The 23850-nt window shown below is 41.8% G+C and overlaps 1 protein-coding gene across 4 annotated transcripts in view; it reads right to left on the reverse strand.

The window, feature by feature from the left end:
* Positions 1–23850, reverse strand: part of PTPRK (protein tyrosine phosphatase receptor type K) — a 1016831-nt gene that overhangs the window by 923136 nt on the left and 69845 nt on the right. For all 4 annotated transcript variants that reach the window (XM_033939071.1, XM_033939068.1, XM_033939070.1 and 1 more), the window contains exon 2: positions 6253–6375. In XM_033939071.1, the coding sequence (XP_033794962.1) occupies positions 6253–6375 (123 nt within the window). The remainder of the gene's footprint in view (positions 1–6252; positions 6376–23850) is intronic.

Below are 23850 nucleotides of genomic sequence, written 5' to 3' on the forward strand. Positions count from 1 at the left end.
GCAAAATGCAGTCACATGCAATTTATGATTGGACGTTAATTGACGTGATAACTAATTGGAAATGAACAAACTTACGCATGAATAATAAATGAAATGTTGAAGTTAATAAAATGGTCTAGAGCCCAAGGCTTGGAGAGATTCTTGGGTTGGACACTGTCAGTTTCAACAGGCCTCAAATCTCCTATGAAGTCCTTTATCAAGTTTCAAGTTTATTAAGTATTTGATATCCCACCTATCATTATGACTAGGTGGTTTCCATAAGAATAAAAATTGTTACAAACATAGGGGGATAGAAAAAAAAATCATATTAGGACATATAATCACTAGACCAAGTTAAAAAGAAAAGCGGTTCACAAGGGGGAAGTGGAATAAATACAATATTCAAATTAAAAACAAAAAACAAAAACCGGCTTACACAATAGGAAGGGGATGGGTGATGTACTGCACTATGTAGAAATACAGAATTCTTAAGAGGCAAAGGCATCCATAAACAGAAAAGTCTTTAGTTTTGTCCTATATATGGGTAAGGAGGATTCATTCCTGATGTGGCTTGGAAGTGTGTTCCATAAAGTAGGGGTGACTATAGAGAAAATTGTTTTGTGTGTAGTGTCGTAGACTATGTGGTGAAGTAAGGGAATCGAAAGAAGATTTTGTTCAGAGGATCGTAAAGGTAACGGTGTGTCCTGTTATTCCTTGGCCTCTCTCAGACGGAGGGAAAAGGGTTGAGCAGGTAGTCAGAGCAAACAATGCCCTATAGGTATTTATGAGAGGGTGCTGAAAAGTTCTCAGCCCAACCAAGAAGAGGTGTGGAGATTTTACATGGTTGCTCACAAAAATACTTGCAAACCTGGAAAATTATTGGTTTTTCAGAACTTGGTGCTCAACCAAACTTTTTTATTCTTTATTTTTTTAGAACTTGTCATTCCCGTGAGAAATTTGCACGCACCCAGTCAATCCTTAGAGGGAGCATGGTTTGTTGCAAGAAGAGAATGACATGGATAAGGTTCAATCAATCATCTGAAACATTAGAATTTAGTTTCTGCAAATTGGCACTTAACAGAATACAGTAAGGAAACACTTTCCAGGTACAGTAGCAAAATAACGCTCAGAATTTAGGAAGGTGGTTGGCTGGGCTGAGAAGTTTTCAGCACCCTCTCGTAAATGTCCACTATAGCTCCCCTTTCCGGCCCTTCCTCAAAAGTATACATATTGAGATTTTTAAGTCTGTCCCCAGACATCTTATGACAATGACCACTGACCGTTTCAGCAGTCTTCCTCTGGACAGACATCTTGTCTATCTTTTTGAAGATGCCACCTCCAGAATTGTATGATATTTATAAGGTCTCACCATATGTCCTTTTCCTACTGGCTATTCCTCTCCCTAGTCACCCAAGTATCCTTCTAGCTTTCGGTGTCACCTGTTTGGCCATCTTATCACATACCATCACCCCCAAGTCTTGCTCCTCTTTTGTGCGCAAAAGTTCTTCACCCTCTAAACTTTACCGTTCCCTTGGGTTTTTGCAGTCCAAATGCATAACTTTGCATTTCTTAGCATTAAATCTTAGCTGCCAAATTTGATTTATTTAATTTATTTTCTATCTCGTTTTCCTCAGAGAGCTCAGAACGAGTTACAGGTTGGACTATTCCTCAAGCTCTGTTAGGTTCTCTCTCATGTTATCCATACTATCACGGGTGTCTACTTTAATGTTATCATCTGCAAAGAGGCAAATCTTACCCGATAGCCCTTCAGCAATATTGCTTACAAAATTGTTAAAAAGAAAAGGCCCAAGAACTGAACCTTTAGGTAGTATTTCCTTTCATCAGAGCAAGCTCCACTGACCACTACTTTTGTTGCCTTCCACTCAACCAGTTCATCACTTTGAGGCCCATACAAAAGGCATTCTATTATATGCCTCTATGGAACACTATCAAAAGGTCCTGCTAAAATCTCATTTGTACCACATCTAGTGCTCTCCCTCTATCCAACTATCTGGTCAGACAAATCTGATTTCTTTGACAGGATGACCAGATAGTTGGATAAAGGAAGAGCCTCTTCCAATTCAAGACTGAAATGCCACACCCAAGACTTTAGGTGACTGCCAATGCAGCAGCATATCTGATTTTTAAGATTCTTTGATGGGTTCCTGTTTGCCCTTTACTAGAGAAGTTACATAGGCTCTCAAAGTCAAAGGGTTCAATTTTAAGTTGTGTGGGACTTAAGCTTTCATAAACATCTTTTATATCTGTCCCAAAAGTAATGTTATTCTCCTACTTACCCCTGCAGTTTGTCAAAGTTTGCTGTTAGCAGTTTAATCTTTACAGCATATTAGAAGTATTTGACTGCGACAAGAGCCTTCTCCGCATCTGCCACCATACTATGGAATATATTGCCCCCGAGCTGCACAAGATAGCTTTTAAAAACCTGGATTTCCATGTAGTAAATTAGAGTGACCACTGGAGCAAGACAGAGATGGGTGTTTAAAAAGATTGTTAATGCATAAGAAGAAATTATTTTAGGTGTTAATTGCTGCTTTGTATAGAAAGAGGGCTAGAAGATTGCTCTTTAATACTTTTGGAAGGGTGTTTGTTTGTTTTTTATTGGGGGGGGTTAATGGGGGAGGTTGTGGAGAGCGCGTGATTTAATTGTAAACCACTTCAATAGCTTTTGTTAGCTTTAAACATGTAAACACAATTGAGCTCAAACAGGTTCTAATGCATCCAAAGGACCTATACCATAGTTCTCTGCAAACCAGAACAGCTACACAATATTAGAGAAAAACTGATATAAATTACTCTTCCTAAAAGAACCAACAGAAAGGAGGCCAATTAGTATTATTTTAATGGTAATATTAATAGTGAAAGAATGGATAGTGAACTCTCTACATTTCAGTGAGATTTTAAAAAGGTTTCGATAATTTCCTATAAAAGAAGTTCAAAGGCCATTATTGAGATGACTTGGGGAAATCCACTGCTTATTCCTAGGATAAACAGCTTAAAATCTGTTTGACGACTTGGGATCTAGCCAGGTACTTGGGACCTGGGTTGGCCACTGTTGGAAACAGGATATTGGGCTTGATGGACCTTTGGTCTGTCCCAGTTTGGTAATTATGTTCTTATTATGAGCTACAGATCCAAGGCAATAAGATTTTACAGAGGCAGATCATATCAAATGATTCATTTCAACTGAGTGATTAAAAAGGAATTATGTCAATTGTGTTCAGTATCTGCACGATATTACTGAAGGTAGCATTTGCCTTTTGTGGATAAGACTACGATCTGGAACAAAATATATGCCACCAATGGAGTAAACAATGAGAAGAGCACCAAGAAAGCTTGAGTGGCAGTCAAATGCTTGTCAGCTTAAATTCAATACATAGAGTGCATTTGTGTTCCACAAATCTAAAGGAATGAGGAGCTTGTAGGCACTGTCAAAAGATGTCCCACAGGTGGGATAGTATCTAATGATACACAGTAATATAGTAGATGACGGCAGATAAAGACCCAAATGATCCATCCAGTCTGCCCAACCTGATTCAATTTAAATTTTTTTTTTTTTCTTCTTAGCTATTTCTGGGCAAGAATCCAAAGCTCTACCCGGTACTGTGCTTGGGCTCCAACTGCTGAAGTCTCCGTCAAATGATCAAGGTAGCAATAGCAAAGATTAAAAAGGAGAGGAGAAATTGGTGGTGGTTGTTTGGGAGGGGAATAGAATGGGGATAAAGCAAACCAACTTAGTTGTCTAAAAAATTAATGTGCAAGCAGCAAAAATTTCACAATGGAAATTAAGTTCTAGAAATTGGGCTCACCATATGCTTAGCAGCGTCAAAATATTTCACAGAAAGTGTGAAACCCAGTAACAAAATCAACAAGGTAAAGGGAGGGGAGGCAAAGACACTAAATACAACAGAACCAAGAACTAAAATCCAACCTTGCAGATTCCGGGGACTTGAAGTAACCTGGGAGAGTACAAACAAAAGATCTAGCCCTCAAAATAAGAGTGGAATCATTGAAAGGCTGTGTCTGTGACCTGCAAATCAGAAAGTCACTACAGAAGTATACAGAGTGACATACTAGGTCAAAGGAGGCAAATTCAGAGAAAAGGAGAAGGGATTAGATATTAATTCTGGTGGTCTAGAACAGTGTTCTTCAACCACCGGTCCATGGACCGGTGCCGGTCCACAGAAATTTCCTGCCGGTCTACAGGGCCAGCATGTGCATCATGTTCTTCAACTGCCGGTCCGCGGTGCGATCGATGCATTGTTAATAAGATTATATTGTGTGTATATATGAAAAATGAATGGAAAAAATAGTGTTACAATTAGGACTATGGGGGCAGGGACTGGGGTGGAGATTGGATAGAGATGGGCAGGGTCTGGCTCATGATTTAGCCCAGTGGTCTTCAACTGCCGGTGTGGACCGATGCCGGTCCACAAAATAATTATTTTATTTCTGCTGGTCCATGGGTGTAAAAAGGTTGAAGAACACTGGTCTAGAAGTTCAAAGTAGGTTTACTATTTATATGAAAGCTGTTTCAGACGCAAGTTGCTGGTCTTGTCAAGAAAGTTAGATGAGTTGAGTAGTTACATGTTTCTCAGTGTTTTAGAAGCAAATAAGATAAGAGATGAGGCAAAAACTTAGAGCAGTGGTCTCAATCCCGTGGCCCAAGGGCCACTTGCGGCCCACCAGGTACTATTTTGAAGCCTTCAATATGTTTATCATAATCACAAAAGTAAAATAAAGATTTCTTGATCATGTGCCTCTCTAGCTATAAATTACAATATTATTATTAAGACTTAGCCAAAAGGAAAGATTTATAAACTATAAAGAGTTTTACCTCATGCAAAATTGTCATTTCTTTAATAAGACATTAACTATTTTTTCTGAGGCCCTCCAAGTACCTCCAAATCCAAAATGTGGCCCTGCAAAGGGTTTGAGTTTGAGACCACTGACTTAGAGGGATATGTTTTGGGTTCTTTGGGCAAGAAAGATTACCTCAAGCCCCCTGTACAGCATCATTTCACGTGACTGGAAGGAAACATGCTGTGCAAGGCAAGCGCTTCATGATGTGTGCAGGGAGATTTCATAGCAACTGTTACAACTTCCAATGATGAGGGAAGATTAAACTCAAAGAATATTAAGGTTGGTATGTGAAGAAGACTAATCAGAAGACAAAAAGGGTTAAGATGTGGCTCAGTGTGAGAGTTTCCAGGGGGAGGGGGGCCTTAAAAGACTTTGGTTACATAAAGTCACAATGTGGGGAAATCAAGAATATGTGATAGGGGTACAGTGGAAGGTTTAACAGTTCTTGGTTACAAATCGGTTGAACAGGTTGGTTTTAACTAGTTTTCTGAAGTTAAGGTAGGATGAGGAGTGTTTGATGATGTTGCCTAGCCAGCTGTTTTGTTGACTTGCTTAGAAAGCTAGCGTTCTGTTAAGGAATCTTTTGTATTGGCAGGTTTTTATTGAAGAGTGGCTGAACATATGTATTCTACGTGTAGGCCTGGTGGAATGATCCAATTTAAAATGGGGGCCATGCCAAGAACAGATTTGAAACAAAGGCAGGTAAATTTGAATAGCACTCTTGCTTCTAGTGGCAGCCAATGGAGATTTTGGTAGTAGGGAGTTATGTGGTCCCATTTTTTTTATGCCGAAAATCAAATTGTTCAAAACTCTGAGAACGATCATCTTTAGCGATTACTGTTGAACCATCTATCACATCGATAACAGTACGAGCTCTACCATTACATATCTTCCGCATCTCACAAGTCCAATAAGTTTATCAGCTGAATCTGCTTCACGATTCCTACCAATTGTCTTCCTATCAATTTTCGTCAACCCATATATGACACAGTTCTGATGTTCTCTATCTCCGCTTGATGGTAGATGTCATAACCCACTCATCTCTGGATACATCTGCTGCTGACAACAAGGAATAGGATAATAGCCGTCAATTTGCCTGTCTGTATTTATGGTTAAGTGTTGCATTCCATATGGGAATTTCTACTCCAAAATGAACAAGTTGTTGGGCAGGCAGTGGCTGTTTTAGCCTTTGCTAGTAAAATAAAAATCAGAGCGGGGGGAAAAAAAAAAGACTACAGGTACACTGGCAAGATGGCGTCTACATCAGAGAGAGACTAAACATAATATTTTTACTTCTTGACAGGCTTGACACAATTTCAAGAACACAATTTTTTTTTTTTTTTTAAATAAGGTGGTATCACGCAATGTTATTTGGCTTTTAATAGTGCTCACCTTGAGGCATCTCAGGAGGTAAGTAGTGAGTCTCTTGAGCACTGACATGTACCCAGTCAAAGTCATCATACAGGTCTTGATGATAATCACAGGGTCCTAGGCCATCATCAAACGTGCAGCCCCCTAAAGGAGAAAAGTAGGCAACATTCAATTCAGTGCAATGTCGCAGCCCATGTACAGCAAAAATCTACATGACACACTTAACCAATCAGGTTTTCAGGATGAATATGTATGAGGTAGATTGGCATATAATGGAGGGTACATATGATACTTTATCTGCATAGAATGATGGATAGAAAGGGCTATAAACACCCATACATGCTTGTTTTGGATACCTTGAAAATCAGAATGGCTTAGTGACCTGAGGTAGAGAATGACACGGTGAAAAAATTGGTCCCCGTCAACGCCCCGTCCCCGTCTCACCATCCTCTGCACCGCCCCGTCACCGCCACTGCCACCCCATTCACCGCCCCGTCACCGCCACTGCAACCCCATTCACCGCCCCGTCACCGTCACCGCTGCATACATAAAAGCCTCAAACGGGTACGATTTTATATACTTTTCTTTATTTACGTATAAAGGAAACGTTCTTTAAAACTTTAAAACTTAGTTAAATATTAGTTAATAACTATACAAAAACAAAACACGCAGAGAAAAAATTAATTAATATAAATTCTCAAAACTGACACATTGTGATCACTAAATTTAAAAGTTATTTTTCATACAGTTTTTCAATCACTAATCTTCCACCACCCCTGGGGCTAGCAATGCAAAAACAAACACGACATGTACTTTAAATGCTTACAATGTTAGCCTACATGGTAAGTAGACGCGGCCGCTGTACCTAATCGCGGCAAAGATCTCCCTGCCGTGATTAGCATAGTGACCGCGGCTACGGCTGCAAGTCTCCCCTCCCCCCAGCGATCACGGCAGGAGGGCACCCAACCCCTCCTGTAGACCCCCCCAACGGCCCTCCCGACAATCGCAGCAGAAGGGTACCCAACCCCTCCTGCCGGTCCTCCCAATGGCCTCCCCTAAGATCGCCGGCAGGAGGGTACCCAACCCCTCCTGCTGGACCCCCCCCCAACGAACCCTCCCACCCCGGAACCCCCTTAGTCTTACTTTCAAAGTTGGACCGGACGGCTCCTCACACGTATGGCCAGCAGGCTTGCCTCCGTCCAAATGAGGCGGGCCCGCCCCTACCCTGCCCAACCCACAGGATCCTAGGGCCTGATTGGTCTAGGCACCTAAAGCCACTCCCGCTATAGGAGGGGCCTTAGGTGCTTGGGCCAATCAGGCCCTAGGATCCTGTGGGTTAGGCAGAGGAGGGGAGGGGCGGGCCCGCCTCATTTGGACGGAGGCAGGCCTGCTGGCCAGACGAGCGAGGAGCTGTCCGGTCCAACTTGGAAAGTAAGACTAAGGGTGGTGTTTCGGGATGGCGGGGTTTGTTGGGGGAGGGTCCGGCAGGAGGGGTTGGGCACCCTCCTATTGGCGATATAGGGGGCCGTTGGGGGTGCCGGCAGGAGGGGTTGGGCACCCTCCTACCAGTGATCATAGGGGGGCTGTTGGAGAGCTGGCAGGAGGGGTTGGATATCCTCCTGCTGCGATCGTCGGGGGGCTGTTGGGGTAGGCAGGAGGGGATGGGTACCCTCCTGCCGCGATCGTTGGGGAGGGCTGGTTCTGTCGGCATGAAGGGCTGAGGGCGATCGTCGGGGGGGGGGGGGCGGGTTCTATTGGCAGGAAGGGTTGATCTGACAAATGAGGAGCACGGTGAAAAACAGGTAAATAGCGGTTCCTAGAAGGGGGGACATTGGCCTGCGGGGACAAATCTATTCACCGTTTTTGCGGGCGGTGAAAGGATTTGTCCCCGCGTCTGCGGCGATTTGCTAATGAGGTCACCATAACCCGCAGCCAAACCGCAGCCACGCAGCGGTTCGCTGCGGGGATCGCTCCCCGTGTCATTCTCTAACCTGAGGACTAGGTTGAGAACTCCTGCTCTATATACTTCATGCAGTGTGAGCCAATAGCATAGATTACAAGCTATCAGTGGAAGCAGAAAAGCATCTCAAAATATAAATTTTTTGTATAGAAGACTAAAAATACTTCCTTAGAATTTCTGTATCCCCTCCCCTCTCCTCTCCCTCCAATCATTTCACAGATTATGTGAAATTTATTGTTGTGATTTATTGATTCTTTAGCTAATCACTGTATTTTTTTTTGTAATGTATTTGATATTTTTGTGAAACGTTTTGGGTATTGTACGGATTATTGTACGGGTAAGCCTCATTTCGATGCCTGTCAAAATGGTAGAAACGATTATCAAAAATAAAATTGTGGAACTGATCAGGATAATTGCACACAAGCGTACTTATAGCTACTCTAGGGTTGTAAAATGAAATGACAAAAATAATGATGCAAAATATGTATTTAATAAAATTCAAAATTTTATTTTTATTTGTTATCAATACTAGATCATAAGAATTATCAATTATCAATTGATTATCATTTGCATCATGAGAATTATTACAGAAGCCAAAAGCTGGCCTTGCTCATAATAAATTCCAACGTTTTACCAGTTACACATCCATATATATCCTAAATGACGACATTCCTTCATTACAATCCAACTGCAATCTAATAGGTCCAAATTATTTGTTTCCATATAAGGCTAGCTTCATATAGGCGTGTCCTAAAATTACATTCTTACATCTAAAAAGTTACATTCTCACATTAAGCTTACATATTTTATAAAAAGAAGAAATACATAGACAGATATTGTAATATACTCACAAAAACTATTCAGCTTTTACATCCTTTCCTGTAAAAATCAGTGTGTCCTCTCTATACTGAGAATATCATCTCTGTCTCACTAAGACTGAACAAAGAAAAAAGATGGACGGAGCAGTTACCCCTCCCATCAGGATTCTACGAGTAGAAAAAAGTTGCTTAAGGTCAGAGGTCAAACACCAGCCATACATCCACTCTCACAACCAACTCAAATAACTACCAAACCGCAATCTTCACAAATATAAAAAAAAAAAAAAAAAAAAAATGGCACTGCGTACACACAACCTCATACTTGCCCTCATACTAATTGCCACATTCATAGCAAAATGGAAAACCACAGGCTACCAAATACAAACCATCCCTATCCTAACAACAACACACAGACCTGTTCAACATACCAGAAAACTGCATACCACTAGAACGCTAACTCCATGCCCACTATCCAGCCAAGCCAGAGCATCCCCACCATCTGGGGAAAAAGACCCCCACCAAAACCTAACTCAAACACACAAAAATACCAAACCTCACAAAGAACTATCATCAATACAACCACTACACCAACCACAAAATACACTACAATTGCTTGCGCATATATGAACATCAGATCCGTCAGCCCAAAGGCACAATTAATCAAAGATTGGCTGACCAAAGACAATCTAGGCTGTCTCTTCCTAACCGAAACATGGCTCACCTCTGAGTCAGATCCAAGCATCACAGAATTCTGCCCCAAAGGATATAAACTTGAAGTAGTATGTCGAGAAAACAGAAGAGGAGGAGGTCTAGCAATCATAACAAAAAACAATCTCAACATCGACGTACTAACCAAGCACTCCACCCCTTATCTTGATCTGCTAGCCTGCCAAATATCTGACAAATCACTCAATGGAAACCTGAACTGTCTTATTTGCTACATTACACCAGGTAAATGGAACACTTCAAAACAAGAACTTGAAGAATTCATCTTCCAGAACTCACTCTCCTCCACACATAACCTGATCCTCGGAGACTTAAATCTCCACTTAGAAGATCAATCATCCAAACAAACAACAGATATACTCTCATACCTCAACACTTTATCCTATCAAATTCTCAACCCAGAACCCACACACGAAAAAGGTCATCAACTTGATATAGCAGCTTACTCATCTCCAAATCAAAACACACAAAACATCTACATCTCAAACGGGTCCTGGCACCCTACTCTATGGTCAGACCATTTCAAATATTCATTCACCATCAATTGGGCTCAAAATAACAACAAACCCATCCCAAAGAAAACACTCATCAAATTCAGACCGAAAATCGAACCTCACACATTCTGGAACACAGTCGACCCCGAAATCGACCCCAACAACCCCAAAGAATTCATAAACAGCTGGCGGACCCTCAGTGAATCTATACTAAACGAACTTGCTCCAATAAAAAACAAAAACAAAATAGACAGACCATCTAATAAATGGTTCGACGACGAACTTCTACAACTAAAAAGAAAATGCAGACAATTAGAAAGATCATGGAAAAAACAAAAACACAACCACATCAAAGATGAATGGAAAATCCTAATCAAACAATACAATACCAAACTGAAGGAAAAACGAAAAAACTACTACTCCAAACTCATCAGCACCGAAAAACCAGACACAAGAATACTTTTTGACATCTTAAAAAATCTCACCGATACCAAACCATTTCTCGCCACCCAAGGAAACCAAACTCCCACAGCCACCCAATTAGCGGATCACTTCAAACACAAAATCATCACAACCAGATCCACATTCAACAATTCAAGAATCAACATAGAAGAAATACGAATCAATCCCAAAACAGATGAAGCAATACCAGCAGACAGGATATGGACAAACTTCCCAAAGATACAATGGTCAGACTTGAACAGGCTTTACAAAAAATACAGCAAATCCTCATGTGACTTGAACAACTGTCCCTCATACTTACTAGCAACAGCTTCCACCAAATTTAAAGCTAGCCTCACACTATGGCTTCAAACAACACTAAGTGAAGGTCATTTCCCACCGGAATTAGGAGAAATCATAATTACACCTATCCTAAAAGATCCCAAAGGTCCTATAGATAATCCTGCAAACTATAGACCAATCGCCTCAATCCCTCTATACATTAAAATAACAGAAGGCCTTGTCGCACAACACCTCTCCAACTACCTTGAAGACCATCACATACTACATCCATCACAATCTGGATTCAGATCCAACCATAGCACAGAAACTCTACTGGTATCACTATTAGACATTGCCCGACAACACCTCAGCAAAGGAAACAAGCTGCTTCTCATTCAACTCGATCTTTCTGCGGCATTCGACCTAGTTGACCATCACACACTACTCCAGATATTAGACGCAATAGGAATCTCAGGTAATGTTCACAAATGGTTCCAAAGCTTCCTCAAAACACGAACATACAAAGTCAAATCAAAAGAGCACATATCCGAACCATGGTCAAACCCATGTGGAGTACCACAAGGATCACCATTATCACCCATATTATTTAACCTCTTCATAGCATCCCTAGGCATAACCCTAGACGCCCTAAACACAGTATCATTCAGCTACGCAGATGATATAACTATCCTCCTCCCCTTTAATATTCAAGACCCCTTATCCACAAACCACCTGAAAATGATAATGGAAACGGTAGAAAAATGGATGTCAAGTCATAAACTAAAACTGAACTCGGAAAAAACTAAATTCCTACTACTGGAAAGGGAAAAAAAAACCATCTCTCACAGAACTAGAAGTAAATACAATCAAGTACCCAATGCAAAGCACACTCAAGATCCTGGGAATTCTACTAGACAGAAACTGCACAATGCAGTCTCAAATCCACAAAATCATCCAAAGAGCATTCTTCACAATACGTAACCTAAGAAAAATAAGAAAATTCTTCAACAAAGATCAATACAAGATATTAGTACAATCCCTAGTACTGAGTATTGTAGATTACTGTAACAGCCTATATCTATCATGCCCAAATTACATGATAAAACAATTACAGACAGTTCAGAACACAGCCCTCAGAATCGTCTACTCACTAGGCAAATATGACCACATCACCAAAGCATACCTAGACTCACACTGGCTACCAATAAAAGCAAGATCCCAGTTCAAATTCTACTGTCTACTATACAAAGTAATACATGGAACAGCACCCAGCTACCTAAACAACAGACTACACCGTAACCTCTCACACAGATCAAGGAGAACTCAGAGCCTATTCACTCACCCCCCTCTCAAAGGAACACGACGAAAGAAACTATATGACAGCCTTTTAGCGACACAGGCAGCAAAGATCGATACTACCATCACCAATCTACTGACCAAATCAACAGACATTAAAGCATTCCGAAAAGAAATCAAAACTCATCTCTTCAAAAAACACCTCCCATCATCATAACCTCACAAAAGTATTAGAAAATGCTCTCATGACTACCCTAACACCACCACCAGCAACACCCGAATCCGGACAGTATTATCTCTATTCGTCTAAACAGCAGAATCCGGACAATATTATCTCTATTCGTTTAAACAACCTATCACTATCTACTATCTACTACCAATCTATCCTGGAAAAGTCCAGAACAACAATTGTAACTTAACGCATTCTTGATTATATGTACTGCAATGCTACTGGAAATGTCCAGTCTTCTAACTTGTAATCCGCTTAGAACCGCAAGGCACAAGCGGAATAGAAATCACTAATGTAATGTAATGTAATCTTATCAGGATCTCTTCAGGATTTCAGATATATGAAAATGAAAATAAAATATATTCCTAATCTATACTTGTTAACTTACCCCTATAGCTACATAAGTAAATTTCTATTGTGTAATTTTACTGACTTACTAAAACTTAATTTTGGATCAATACATACCATGATACACATATGGTTTTGATCTGTCTTTCCCACAGCAAACTCAAGTCAGGGCAACCTTAGGGCCCCCTGGAATGTTGATACCAGGTCAAAAGCCAACTCCTGTCTGCCTATATCTCCCTGAGGATTGACCTAGTTCAGGCTGGTCACTCTTCAGAACAAAGAAGCCATATAAAACTTAAGCTTTGCCATCTGGGGTAAATTTGGTATGGTGGTTATCAATCACAGAATGCCTTAGCCTGCCTTCCTGTACCCTCAAGCACATGAGACATGTGTCAAATCAATATGTTAACTTAGAATCTCTATCTTGAACTTTTGTATTTCTGATTATTATATTTCAGCTTATCCAATTTTCATTTATTCATTTATAGCTACTAATCCACATTCTCACTTGCTCTTGGATTAGGCCCTAATCTATCAACAGGTTTTTCTAACTAGTAAATCCTGGTGCAATGTGAGAAAGTGTGATGGCTGAATTTTTTATTATTTCATGTTTGCTCATTTTATCACCCGTACCTGTCCAGGTAACCAAGCTGGCCCTCCTCAGGTCTACTTAAGGCATAGGACAAGGTCATCAGAACACATAGAGAAGCATGATTTAATGAGACGGAGTCAGCATGGATTCAGCCGAGGGAGATCTTGCCTCACAAATTTGCTTAACTTCTTTGATGGTGTGAACAAACATGTGGATAAAGGTGAGTCGGTTGATATAATGTATCTAGATTTTCAGAAAGCTTTTGGTAAAGTTCTTCACGAGAGGTTCCTGAAAAAATTAAAGTGTCATGGGATAGGTGGCAAAGTTCAGTGGTGGATTAGGAATTGGTTATTGGATAGAAAACAAAGGGTAGGGTTAAATGGTCATTTTTCTCAATGGAGGAGAGTAAACAGTGGAGTGCCGCAAGGGTCTGTACTGGGACCGGTGTTATTTAACTTATTTATAAATGATCTGGAAATTGGAACAATGAGCGAGGTGATTAAATTTGCAGATGACACTACACTGTTGAAAGTTGTTAAAACACACGTGGATTGTGAAAAATTGCAGGTGGACCTTAGGAAACTGGAAGACTGGGTGTCCAAATGGCAGATGAAATTTAATGTGGACAAATGCGAAGTGATGCATATTGGGAAGAATAACCTGAATCACAGTTATCGGATGCAAGAGTCCACCTTGGGGTTCAGCGCCCCAGAAAAAGATCTGGGTGTCATCGTAGACAATATATCTTCCGCCCAATGTGCGGCGGAGAACAAAAAAGCAAATAGGATGCTAGGAATTATTAAAAAAAGGGATGGTTAACAAGACTAAGAATGTTATACTGCCTCTGTATCGCTCCATGGTGCGACCTCATCTGGAGTATTGTGTTCAATTCTGGTCTCCTTATCTCAAGAAAGATATAGTAGTGCTAGAAAAGGTTCAAAGAAGAGAGACCAAGATGATTAAGGGGATGGAACTCCTCTCGTATGAGGAAAGACTAAAACGGTTAGGGCTCTTCAGCTTGGAGAAGAGACGGCTGAGGGGAGATATGATTGAAATCTACAAAATCCTGAGTGGAGTGGATCCTTCAGTGGATCGATTTTCCACTGAAGTCAAAAATTACAAAGACTAGGGGGATACTCAGTTACAAGGAAATACTTTTAAAACCAATTGGAGGAAATTTTTTTCATTCAGAGATTAGTCAAGCTCTGGAACATGTTGCCAGAGGCTGTGGTAAGAGCGGATAACGAGGCTGGTTTTAAGAAAGATTTGGACAATTTCCTGGAGGAAAGTCCATAGACTATTATTGAAAAAGACACAGGGAAGCCACTGCTTGCCCTGTATCGGTGGCATGGAATATTGCTACATCTTGGGTTTTGGCCAGGTACTAGTGACCTGGATTGGCCACTGTGAGAACGGGCTACTGGGCTTGATGGACCATTGGTCTGACCCAGTAAGGATGTTCTTATTACAGAAACTCTGCAAGAAGTTTGGTTTGGTAAGCCTTTGCTTTACAAAAAACAACTTCAGACAGCATAGGCTGAGCATGAGAAACAGACTAAAGAATGACACATGGACAAATTTATCCCCGTCCCCACGGGAATTTAATTTCCCAGTCCCGTCCCCAAGTGTTTTGTCGCTGTCCCTGTTCAATTCCTGCAAGCTCTGCCTTAACCGCACAAACCACGAACACTTGTGATTTAATTTTTTTGAAAATTGAACTTTTATTTAGCCATGCAAAAGCAATACAATAGCATCAATCAACCACAATAAACAATCCAGCAGAGAATACACTAAACCATGATACACCTGGTTTCTTTGGCACAAGCTAAAGCTAACAATTTTTTGTACACCCTCTTTAATCCCTCTCATCACACCCCCCCCACACCCGCCCCCCAGTGAGAGGATGTGTGCAGAATAAGCAAAGAATAGTAAACAATAGAGGTCTGGGGATCAAAAATCAATGGCATTGCCCACCTGAGAGCTATTCCAAGTATAAGCTCCCCAAATGATGCAGTAACTATGTAGCTGATTCCTTGGAGAGCAGTCAGTTTAGACATTTGTTGTATGTATTGCACTTTAGCCAACAGTAATCAGAGCACCGGAAGATCTGACTGTTTCCAAGCAAAAGCCAAAACCAACCGACCAGCTGTTATTACCAGATGGATCCATTTCCTCTGTCTGGCAGGCAGGGAGGCTGGTCCTACATTCAGCAAGCAACAATCTATGGTCTTGGGCACCTGAATGCCCACCACTGTCTCAAGAAAGGAGATCACTTGTAGGGGTGTTCCCTTATTCACACCTGAAGGTTAGGCCTCTCTAACGTCATAAAGCCTGAACCATTGTCTGCAAGAAATCATTCCAGCATGAACCATGCAAGAAGAGAAAAAGAAGAAATCAACTTTGCTGTTCTGCCTGGTGCATTCTGGGTATGTACCAGAACTGTATTCTAGTCAAGGACATCCAGCTATGCCTACATGCTCAGCCTGTGTGAATCTTGGGGGAGGTATTGCTCCTGTGCTGTTCTTATCTAACGAAGGCGCCTCTGTTACACAGCCTGTGTGAGACTCTATACAGAAAGGCTATTCATCTAAGTTCTATTTCTGGATTGGTCCTGAGAGGTCATCTGATGAAACCTAACGAGAAGGTGCCTAATTATTATTAGTCTGTGCTGAGATATGGGTGAACTTGCATCTTATCATAGGTTTCTCTGCACATCTTCCATAATAATTAAGACCTGAAAAGTTACCACTTGTGACTCTCTGCCCGAGAGAGAAACCGGACTTTTATACAGATCTGGATTCCATCACATAAAGGAAACCTTTGCTGTCAACCTAATTTACAGCTGTTCCAGTGGCTACCGGACTTTGTTCCTGATCGGAGAATTCATATCTTCCGTGCCAAGTAGAAGACGACTTCCCCTTTCCCCTGATTCTGTGCTAAGGCCTAATCGGATGGTGAGAAAAGGAAATTTATCTATTTTATTAGCTGGGGTTAGATAAAATAATTCTATTGTGGTACGGGACAAGAAGTGAAGTACCTGGGGTGATAAACTATATTTTTAGTTTGCTGCTAATCAGGAATTGTTATTATAAGGAATTATCTAGTGTGTAAGAAGTAGTTATATTCACTCATTTATAAGGTGTAATAATTATGTAATGAGAGATATATATGTATTCAGAGACATTGTGAACAAATAATTAGTTTATTATTTACTGCTGGCTTGTGAATTATATTTTTCTATAATAAAATATTTCATTTAACCTTGTCTCTTTTCTGAGTATAAACTGGCAAATATAATGAACCTTGAGTAAGGAGTTTAGTTTCCCCTAGAAAAAACTAGACACGTGACTTGTTTATATTACGCAAATTAGTATAACCATAAATCTGCCTACACACTCTATGTCAATAAGTCTGAGCTTTAACACAACGCCACCAGATATGCTCCAAAGCACCCGCCTCTCCACATCCTGAACATTTGTGATTTTAAAGTGTTCGATGCTTGTGCAGATGGGGACAGAACTTGCAGGAATGGGGGAATGGGGCAGGAACAGGGCCAGAACTTGCAGGAACCGGACAGGAAATTGAGTTCCCGTGGGAACAGGGACAAATTTGTCTGTGTCATTCTCTAAAACAAGACTACTCACAGAGGTGAATTCACAAGCCTTTGACTTGCTGTTTTATTTAAAGATGCCTATTTTTACTCCTGGGGAAAATTCTGTACAAAACATTTGAGAGTTCTGCACCATTTATTTGTAACTTTTCATAGAATTTCCCCATCTTAAGGCCCAAAATTTCTTATTTCCCTCGTCAAGCTCCAGCCTGCCCCACCTTCCCCAATTACACACTCCTATTTCTGCGCTCTTCCTCCTTCATTGCACTCCAAGAACTGGCTCTTCCCTTCCCCCACAGAGACTGCACAAGAGGAGGAAATAAACCACTGCATATTGGGTCACTTTTTCCTCTTCTGTCAAACTCAAACTTGACTGCTTATGTGAACCACGGGACCCCTGGGCTCCCACAGTTCACATCAGCAACTATTTCATTTTGAACTGCTTATGTTGAATCTCAGACAATAAATGAATAGGAAGAATATTTTGTTTACTAAATCTCTTAGATAAATTCTATATCTAAATGTGGGTCGGATTCTTTTTTTCCAGTATAAATGATCTACAAATGTGATCATGGAAGCCCTTGGGATGAGGATTGACTGATGGCTTCTAATTGTAACTGAAGAATTGAAATATGATATGCCCTACCTTCTTGATATCTGTGTCGTTGTCAGTTTTTAGGGCCTATTTTCAGAAAAATTATTTCTGCTATGTGGATAAAATAACTGGTCACTTCCAGACATGGTTGAGGCTTAAGGCCTTTCTTCAAACACTTGCATTGGGAGCATCAGACATGCCCATGTGTAATAAGTTACCAAGGAAATATTTGTTTAAACTTCAGTTGCAGCAGTTTCTTTTGGAAAAAAATTCTAGAGCAATCTGGGGGATTATAGGCCCAAATTAATCTCAACAGTAAGGTAAAGATTTTGGTACCTTTAACTTTACCATTGGCTTTTTGAATTTGTTCCTCTTTTCTAAATGCAGACTTGTATGTTTATTAGTGAATTTTCCTTTTTTATATTTTTTACAATATATCTGTTGCTCCATGTTATATTTGTTATGAAATGAAATTTTAAAAAATTGGAGCCAAAAGAGGGGAATTGACCAATTTGTGCTTGGCAGATGGGCTGTCTCATTATCCTTTTCATAAACTGTAACATAAATTGCTAGCCTTTACATTAAGAAAGGAGATTGCAGAACAGTCAGTCAAATCACAATCAAGGATGAGAAGGGAAGGATGAATGTAATCAGGCACAAAAAGCTAGATTTGCTGGGGAGTTACTATAGCTATACATGAGGGATAACAAAACTGAATCTCAAAGGGAAATATCAAACATTTACAAAAAAGTGATCTGCCCATTTTTTATGTGGAACAAAACAGAGGCTCTTGATGCACAGATTACATGTTTAAATTCCTGGTAATGCAGTGTCCCGCAAACTTTCGAGATACGACACACTAAAGGTAGTAGCCACAGTAGTGCTGCCCGATTCGAATCGGTTCACTGATTTACTTTGGGTGAATCAATTCGAATTCGATTAAAAAAAAAAAAATTGGCTTCCCAATTCGGTTGATCCTCCCCTCTCACTCCCTAAAGCAGGAGTGGCAGCGCTGCTCTTGTTGGCCGGCTGCTGCCGCACCTGCTTTAGAGAACGAGTGGGGAGGGTCAGTTGGGAAGTACTGGTGTCCAGCTTCACCCCAGCCTCCACGCACCGTTTACCTTATAGGAGCAGCCTGTAGAGAAGATTGTGGTGCTAGCGATCTTTGCAAACTGCTTCAGAGCTGTTTCCTCCACCGCGATCCTGCCTCTGATGTCAGAGGAGGGGGCGGGACCACAGCAGAGGAAACAGCTCCGAAGCAGTTTGCAAAGATCACAAGCACCGCGATCTTTTCTGCAGGCTGCTCCTATAAGGCAAAGAAGCCGGACACCAGTGGAAGGCTGGGGGGGAGGGAGACAGGCCTTCAAGGGGGAGGGGGAGACAGGCCTTCAAGGGAGGGGGGAGACAGGCCTTCAGTAATGTGTGATATTTTTATTTATGGACTTTCTTTCAAATTTAGAAAAAAATTAAAGATTACTTTTGACTAACTTTGTGTAATATAAATGCAGTTTTAAAACTGTCATCCAGAAATGGCAGGAAGGTTCTTAGTGATTCTTATATATCAACTATATAAAATCTGTGATCAGCTCTTACAAAAAAATGTTACCATCTAGTGGGAAGAACTCAATACAGTGGTACCTTGGATTACACGCATAATCCGTTCCAGGAGCATGCTCGTAATCCAAAATGCTCGTTTATCAAAGCGAGTTTCCCCATAGGAAATAATGGAAACTCGCTTTGATGCATTCCCCCCCCCCCCCCCGAGAGCTGGCATTGCTCCCCTCGAAGGCCCCCCCTGTGATCCGGCACCCCCCCTGCCTCGAACCTGCACCCCCCCCGCCACAATTGGGCACCCCCCCCCGCCACGATCGGGCACCCCCCCCCCCCCCGACGCTTCTTACCCTCATCTGGGCTCTTGAAGATTGGCCTACTCATCTGCTGGGCCTTGAGCATCTGAGCATGCTCAAGGCCCAGCAGACGAGTAGGCCAATCTTCAAGAGCCCAGATGAGGGTAAGAAGCGGCGGGGGGGTGCCCAATTGTGTCGGGGAGGATGTCGGATCGTGTCGGGGGGTGCCCAATCATGGTGGGGGGTTTGGATCGTGGCGGGGGGGTGCCCAATCGTATCGGGGGGGGGGTCGGATCGTGGCGGGGGAGTGCCTGTTCGAGGCAGGGGGGGTGCCGGATTACGGGGGGGGGGGGGGGGTTGCTCGTAAATCGAGCCATGCTCGGTTTCCGAGGCACCGATTTTGCAAATGTTTTGCTCGTCTTGCAAAACACTCGCAAACCGGTGCACTCGTAAACAGAGGTACCACTGTATTTAAGATCTGTTGCTTCAATGGCCTTGGGCTGAAGATCTTTATTTTTACTCGGTGAGAGGGAGAATTAGAAGGCCTTGAGCATGCGCAGTTGCATGCTCAAGGCCCAGCAGAGGCAGGAAGATCTTCTAGCGGCACCGGCACGTCCTGTGGGTTGCGTGCCGGTGCCAGATGGGGGGTAAGTTCAACACTCGGTTTGCGAGACAAGTTTTGCGAAAATGTTTTGCTCGTCTTACAAAACACTCGCAAACCAGGTTACTTGCAAACCGAGGTTTGACTGTATATCCAAGTGCTATGTCCACCTAAATTTGACACCATAGGTTTCTAATCTTCAAGTATAGGCATGACAGGCACAGTCTACAACTGGTTCAGAGACTTCCTACAGAACAGGAACTACCTTGCCTGGAAAGATGATGAATTCTCACAAAGCTGGATGGCCTTCTGTGGTGTTCCCCCAGGGATCCCCCCCTTTATACTTTACAATCTATTCATGAGCTCACTAGGTAACATTACCTTCGACAACAATGAAAGCCTACTGTCATATGCAGATGACATCCTCCTCCTCATTCCAATAGAGCGCAACAATAGACATCCTTCAAAAAAAAAATCACAAACATAGAAAAGATACAAACATGGGCTACACTCAAAAAACTCAAATGGGACATCTCCCACAGGTGGATCTGGGGTGGGTGGGAGGGAAGGAAAGACCCGCCTACACCCCAAAGCCCTTATGGAGGCTCAAAGGAATCCTGCTGCTGAGACAGCAGAAAGAGAAAGAAGTTGGGGCAAGATGGCTGCCATGGCTGCTGCTCCTACTGAATTATTTGGGACCTTGATCAGAGCAGAGAGAGGAGGAATATCATTCAGAAGTGGCCCACTGCTAGCTCTTGCAGACACTGCAGCCTCTGCTAGCAGGTATGCTTAGCCACATGGCTAGTGCTTATGGGCTTGCCCTGCTGTACAAGTTGACTCAGGCCTGAGGCTTCAATATCTCTGCCTGCCATCCCCCTCCCTCCATCTCGGGTGCCCTTTTTTTTTTAACTGGTAAAGATCTGTTTGGCTTTGCCTGGCATTTTTTTCCCATTCAATGTGTGTGAGCTGCAGGTGAGCTAAGGACGATACATTCTAACAGGGTGAGCAAGCAAGGAGGACTAGGGACCTGCACCACTCAGGCAGGGTTCTGTGGGACTAAACTACAAGCCACACCCAGTGGATGCTGTGACAGGGCAGTGAAGCCAAGCTACACGCTCTACCAGATCTAGTCTGTATTCTATATAATCTGGGGACAGTCATTAGGCTGAACCCAGCTGCATAGCCATAGACAGCCAAGTAGGATGCTAGGCCAGGTTCCAGATGTACCAGCCAGTATACAACCTACCGTCTGCTGAGGTTGAAAAAATATTGGATCCTTCCAAGGAGTACCACCAGTTAATACTGGTAAAAGTTTTCTCTGTCTTCTGGTAGTAGGGGATATCACCCTCTTGCACCAAAGTGTAGCTAGAAACTAAGGAGTGTTAACATAATAGCCTTATTGAATAAGACTAATGGTCCATCTAGTCCAGTAGCCCATCTTCAATGTTGCCAATCCAGGTGACTAGTACCTGGCAAAAGCCCAAATAGTAGCAACATTCCATGCTACTAATCCAGGTCAAGCAGTGGCTTCCTCCATGTGTGTCTCAATAACAAAAAAAATAAAATTATTACAATTTTGCATTCAGATTATGTTCACACTTCCAAACCAAGAGTGTTGGCTTGATTATAGAAACTCACATCTGGATGCCATAGTGCCACCTGGTAACTGGCCCTAACTGCATCAACTAAGTTTCCAAGGTTTACATTTCAGAGAGTAATTCGATCAGGCTGAGCATAAAGTTTCACTAAAACAGAGTAAAATATTCATTAAGGCAATATGTTTTTGCATTCTAGTAGGAGCTCAACACTGTAGAGAGCAAGCATCAAGGCTACAACAAAAGACAGTAGGTATACAAAAAAAGTTTTAAAATCTGGAAATCCTCAGCACTATTACCACAGTGAATAAGATGCAGAAACAGAAAAAAAAAAAAAAAAAAAGACACTTGTATCTAAATTTGGAAAAGGGTGAAGGTGGTTTGCAGAGAAAAAGTGCATCTCAGGCATGTGTTTCTAGCTGTGGCTAATCATAAAATTAAAAAAAGAGAAATACACTATCCACATAAAATATAGTAGTTTTGACGACCAAAAGTTACAAGCTGGTCCAGGAGGTGTGTTTCTGGCTGTGGTTCATCATAAATCTTTTTAAAACATAAAGCAGTCACATAAATTATAGTAGTTTGGGGTACAAAAAAAAGATCACAAAAGCACATCTCGAGCATGTGTATTAAAGGCGTGTCTTAACCATGGGTGTTGAAAGCCAATGCTCTCACATAAGAATAGCCTTACTGAGTCAGACCAATGCTCCATCAAGCCAAGTAGCTCGTTCTCACGGTGGCCAATCCAGGTCACTAGTACCTGGCCAAAACCCAAAGAGTAGCAATATTCCATGCTACCAATCCAGGGCAAGCAATGGCTTCGCCCATGTCTCTCTTAATAACAGACTCCCTCCCTCCCCTTCCATCCAATAGCGCTGGCACACCTATGATCAACACAGCAACGTAGCTTTACTGGTTGTTCTCTGTCAATTATATCCACCCATGCCATCAATGCATCATTTGTGCTTTACGGCATGAAACCCCCAAAAGGTATGCCGGGATTTGTCATGTGGTATAAAATTCGGAAGCCCGTTACTTGTACGGGCTTGTGAACCGTGCATGTTTAATGCTACAACAGGGGACGGCCTTATGGATGGTGGTTCTTATCCTTGCATACTCCATGTTATCCTGATAAGACATACGATGAGACCCAAAGATGCTGATGACAATGGTGGAAGGAGAGAGATATAGCAGGAGGTACAGGTACAGCGACCAGAGGACTATAGTGCATGCACACCCCTGAGTATTTCGTGTGCAGGTGGTCTTGGAACAGAAGTCTGACCAGAAGATGGTGAAGGATTGCTATCTGAGCAGAGAAGCTTTTCCTGGCATACACGCACATTTATGCCTCTGTAGTCTATTCTGTGCATGTGCTGATCACTACTAGAGATTCATCTCAAGTAAATTTGACAATCCTCTGCGAACTTCATTTGCATGCTCTTTTTTTTGAAGAATCACTTGGCTTTCTGAAATAGTTACATTTGCAGCTACGACTGCAGTCCATCAGATTAGCTCTAGCCCCTAAAAAATAAGGACGCTAAGAAAAAGCTCTCACATGAACCCTTGAAAAAGCCCTTTTTGGGCAAAATGGGTCCCGTCAGGGCATGCTAGAGACACTGCATTAAAAGGATAAGTAAAAAAGAAACTTTTATTGTATAGTCTTTATTTATTTTTGAAAGAATGATAGTAAGTCAAACAACAGTATTTAAATACAGCATCAGGAGGCTATGAATAGAGCCAACAGCGGTTACACTCATATTTAGAGGTGAATGATACTGAAGGCTTCCGCCATCCTGTGATCCCAAATTAGTGAGATGTTCATCTGTTGTATTAGATAATTTACCCCTTATAAGATAGCAACAAAGGAGGAACCATCAAGTAGCTAACCAACTGACCTGTTAACCCGAGTGTAAATTGCTTAAAGGAGGGACATCTTGAATATCAAGTAGAAAACATGCAACCCAGCTTTCTCTTGGAGTTTATTCCAGTATAAAGAAGCTAAATAAGAAATGTACCAGAAGAGTACATATGAGTGATGGGATAGTGGCAGTCAAGAAAGAGAAGTCTTGATAACTCAACAAATAAGAAGATCAGTAACTTAGATTTGAACTGAATTCTAAACCCATCAGGAAGCCTAGGGTACTTGGAAAGAATTTAACAAGGTCAAGTTTCCATGTCTCAATAA

Source organism: Geotrypetes seraphini, chromosome 3 (genome assembly GCF_902459505.1).
Source record: "Geotrypetes seraphini chromosome 3, aGeoSer1.1, whole genome shotgun sequence".
NCBI classification, from domain to species: Eukaryota; Metazoa; Chordata; class Amphibia; order Gymnophiona; family Dermophiidae; genus Geotrypetes; species Geotrypetes seraphini.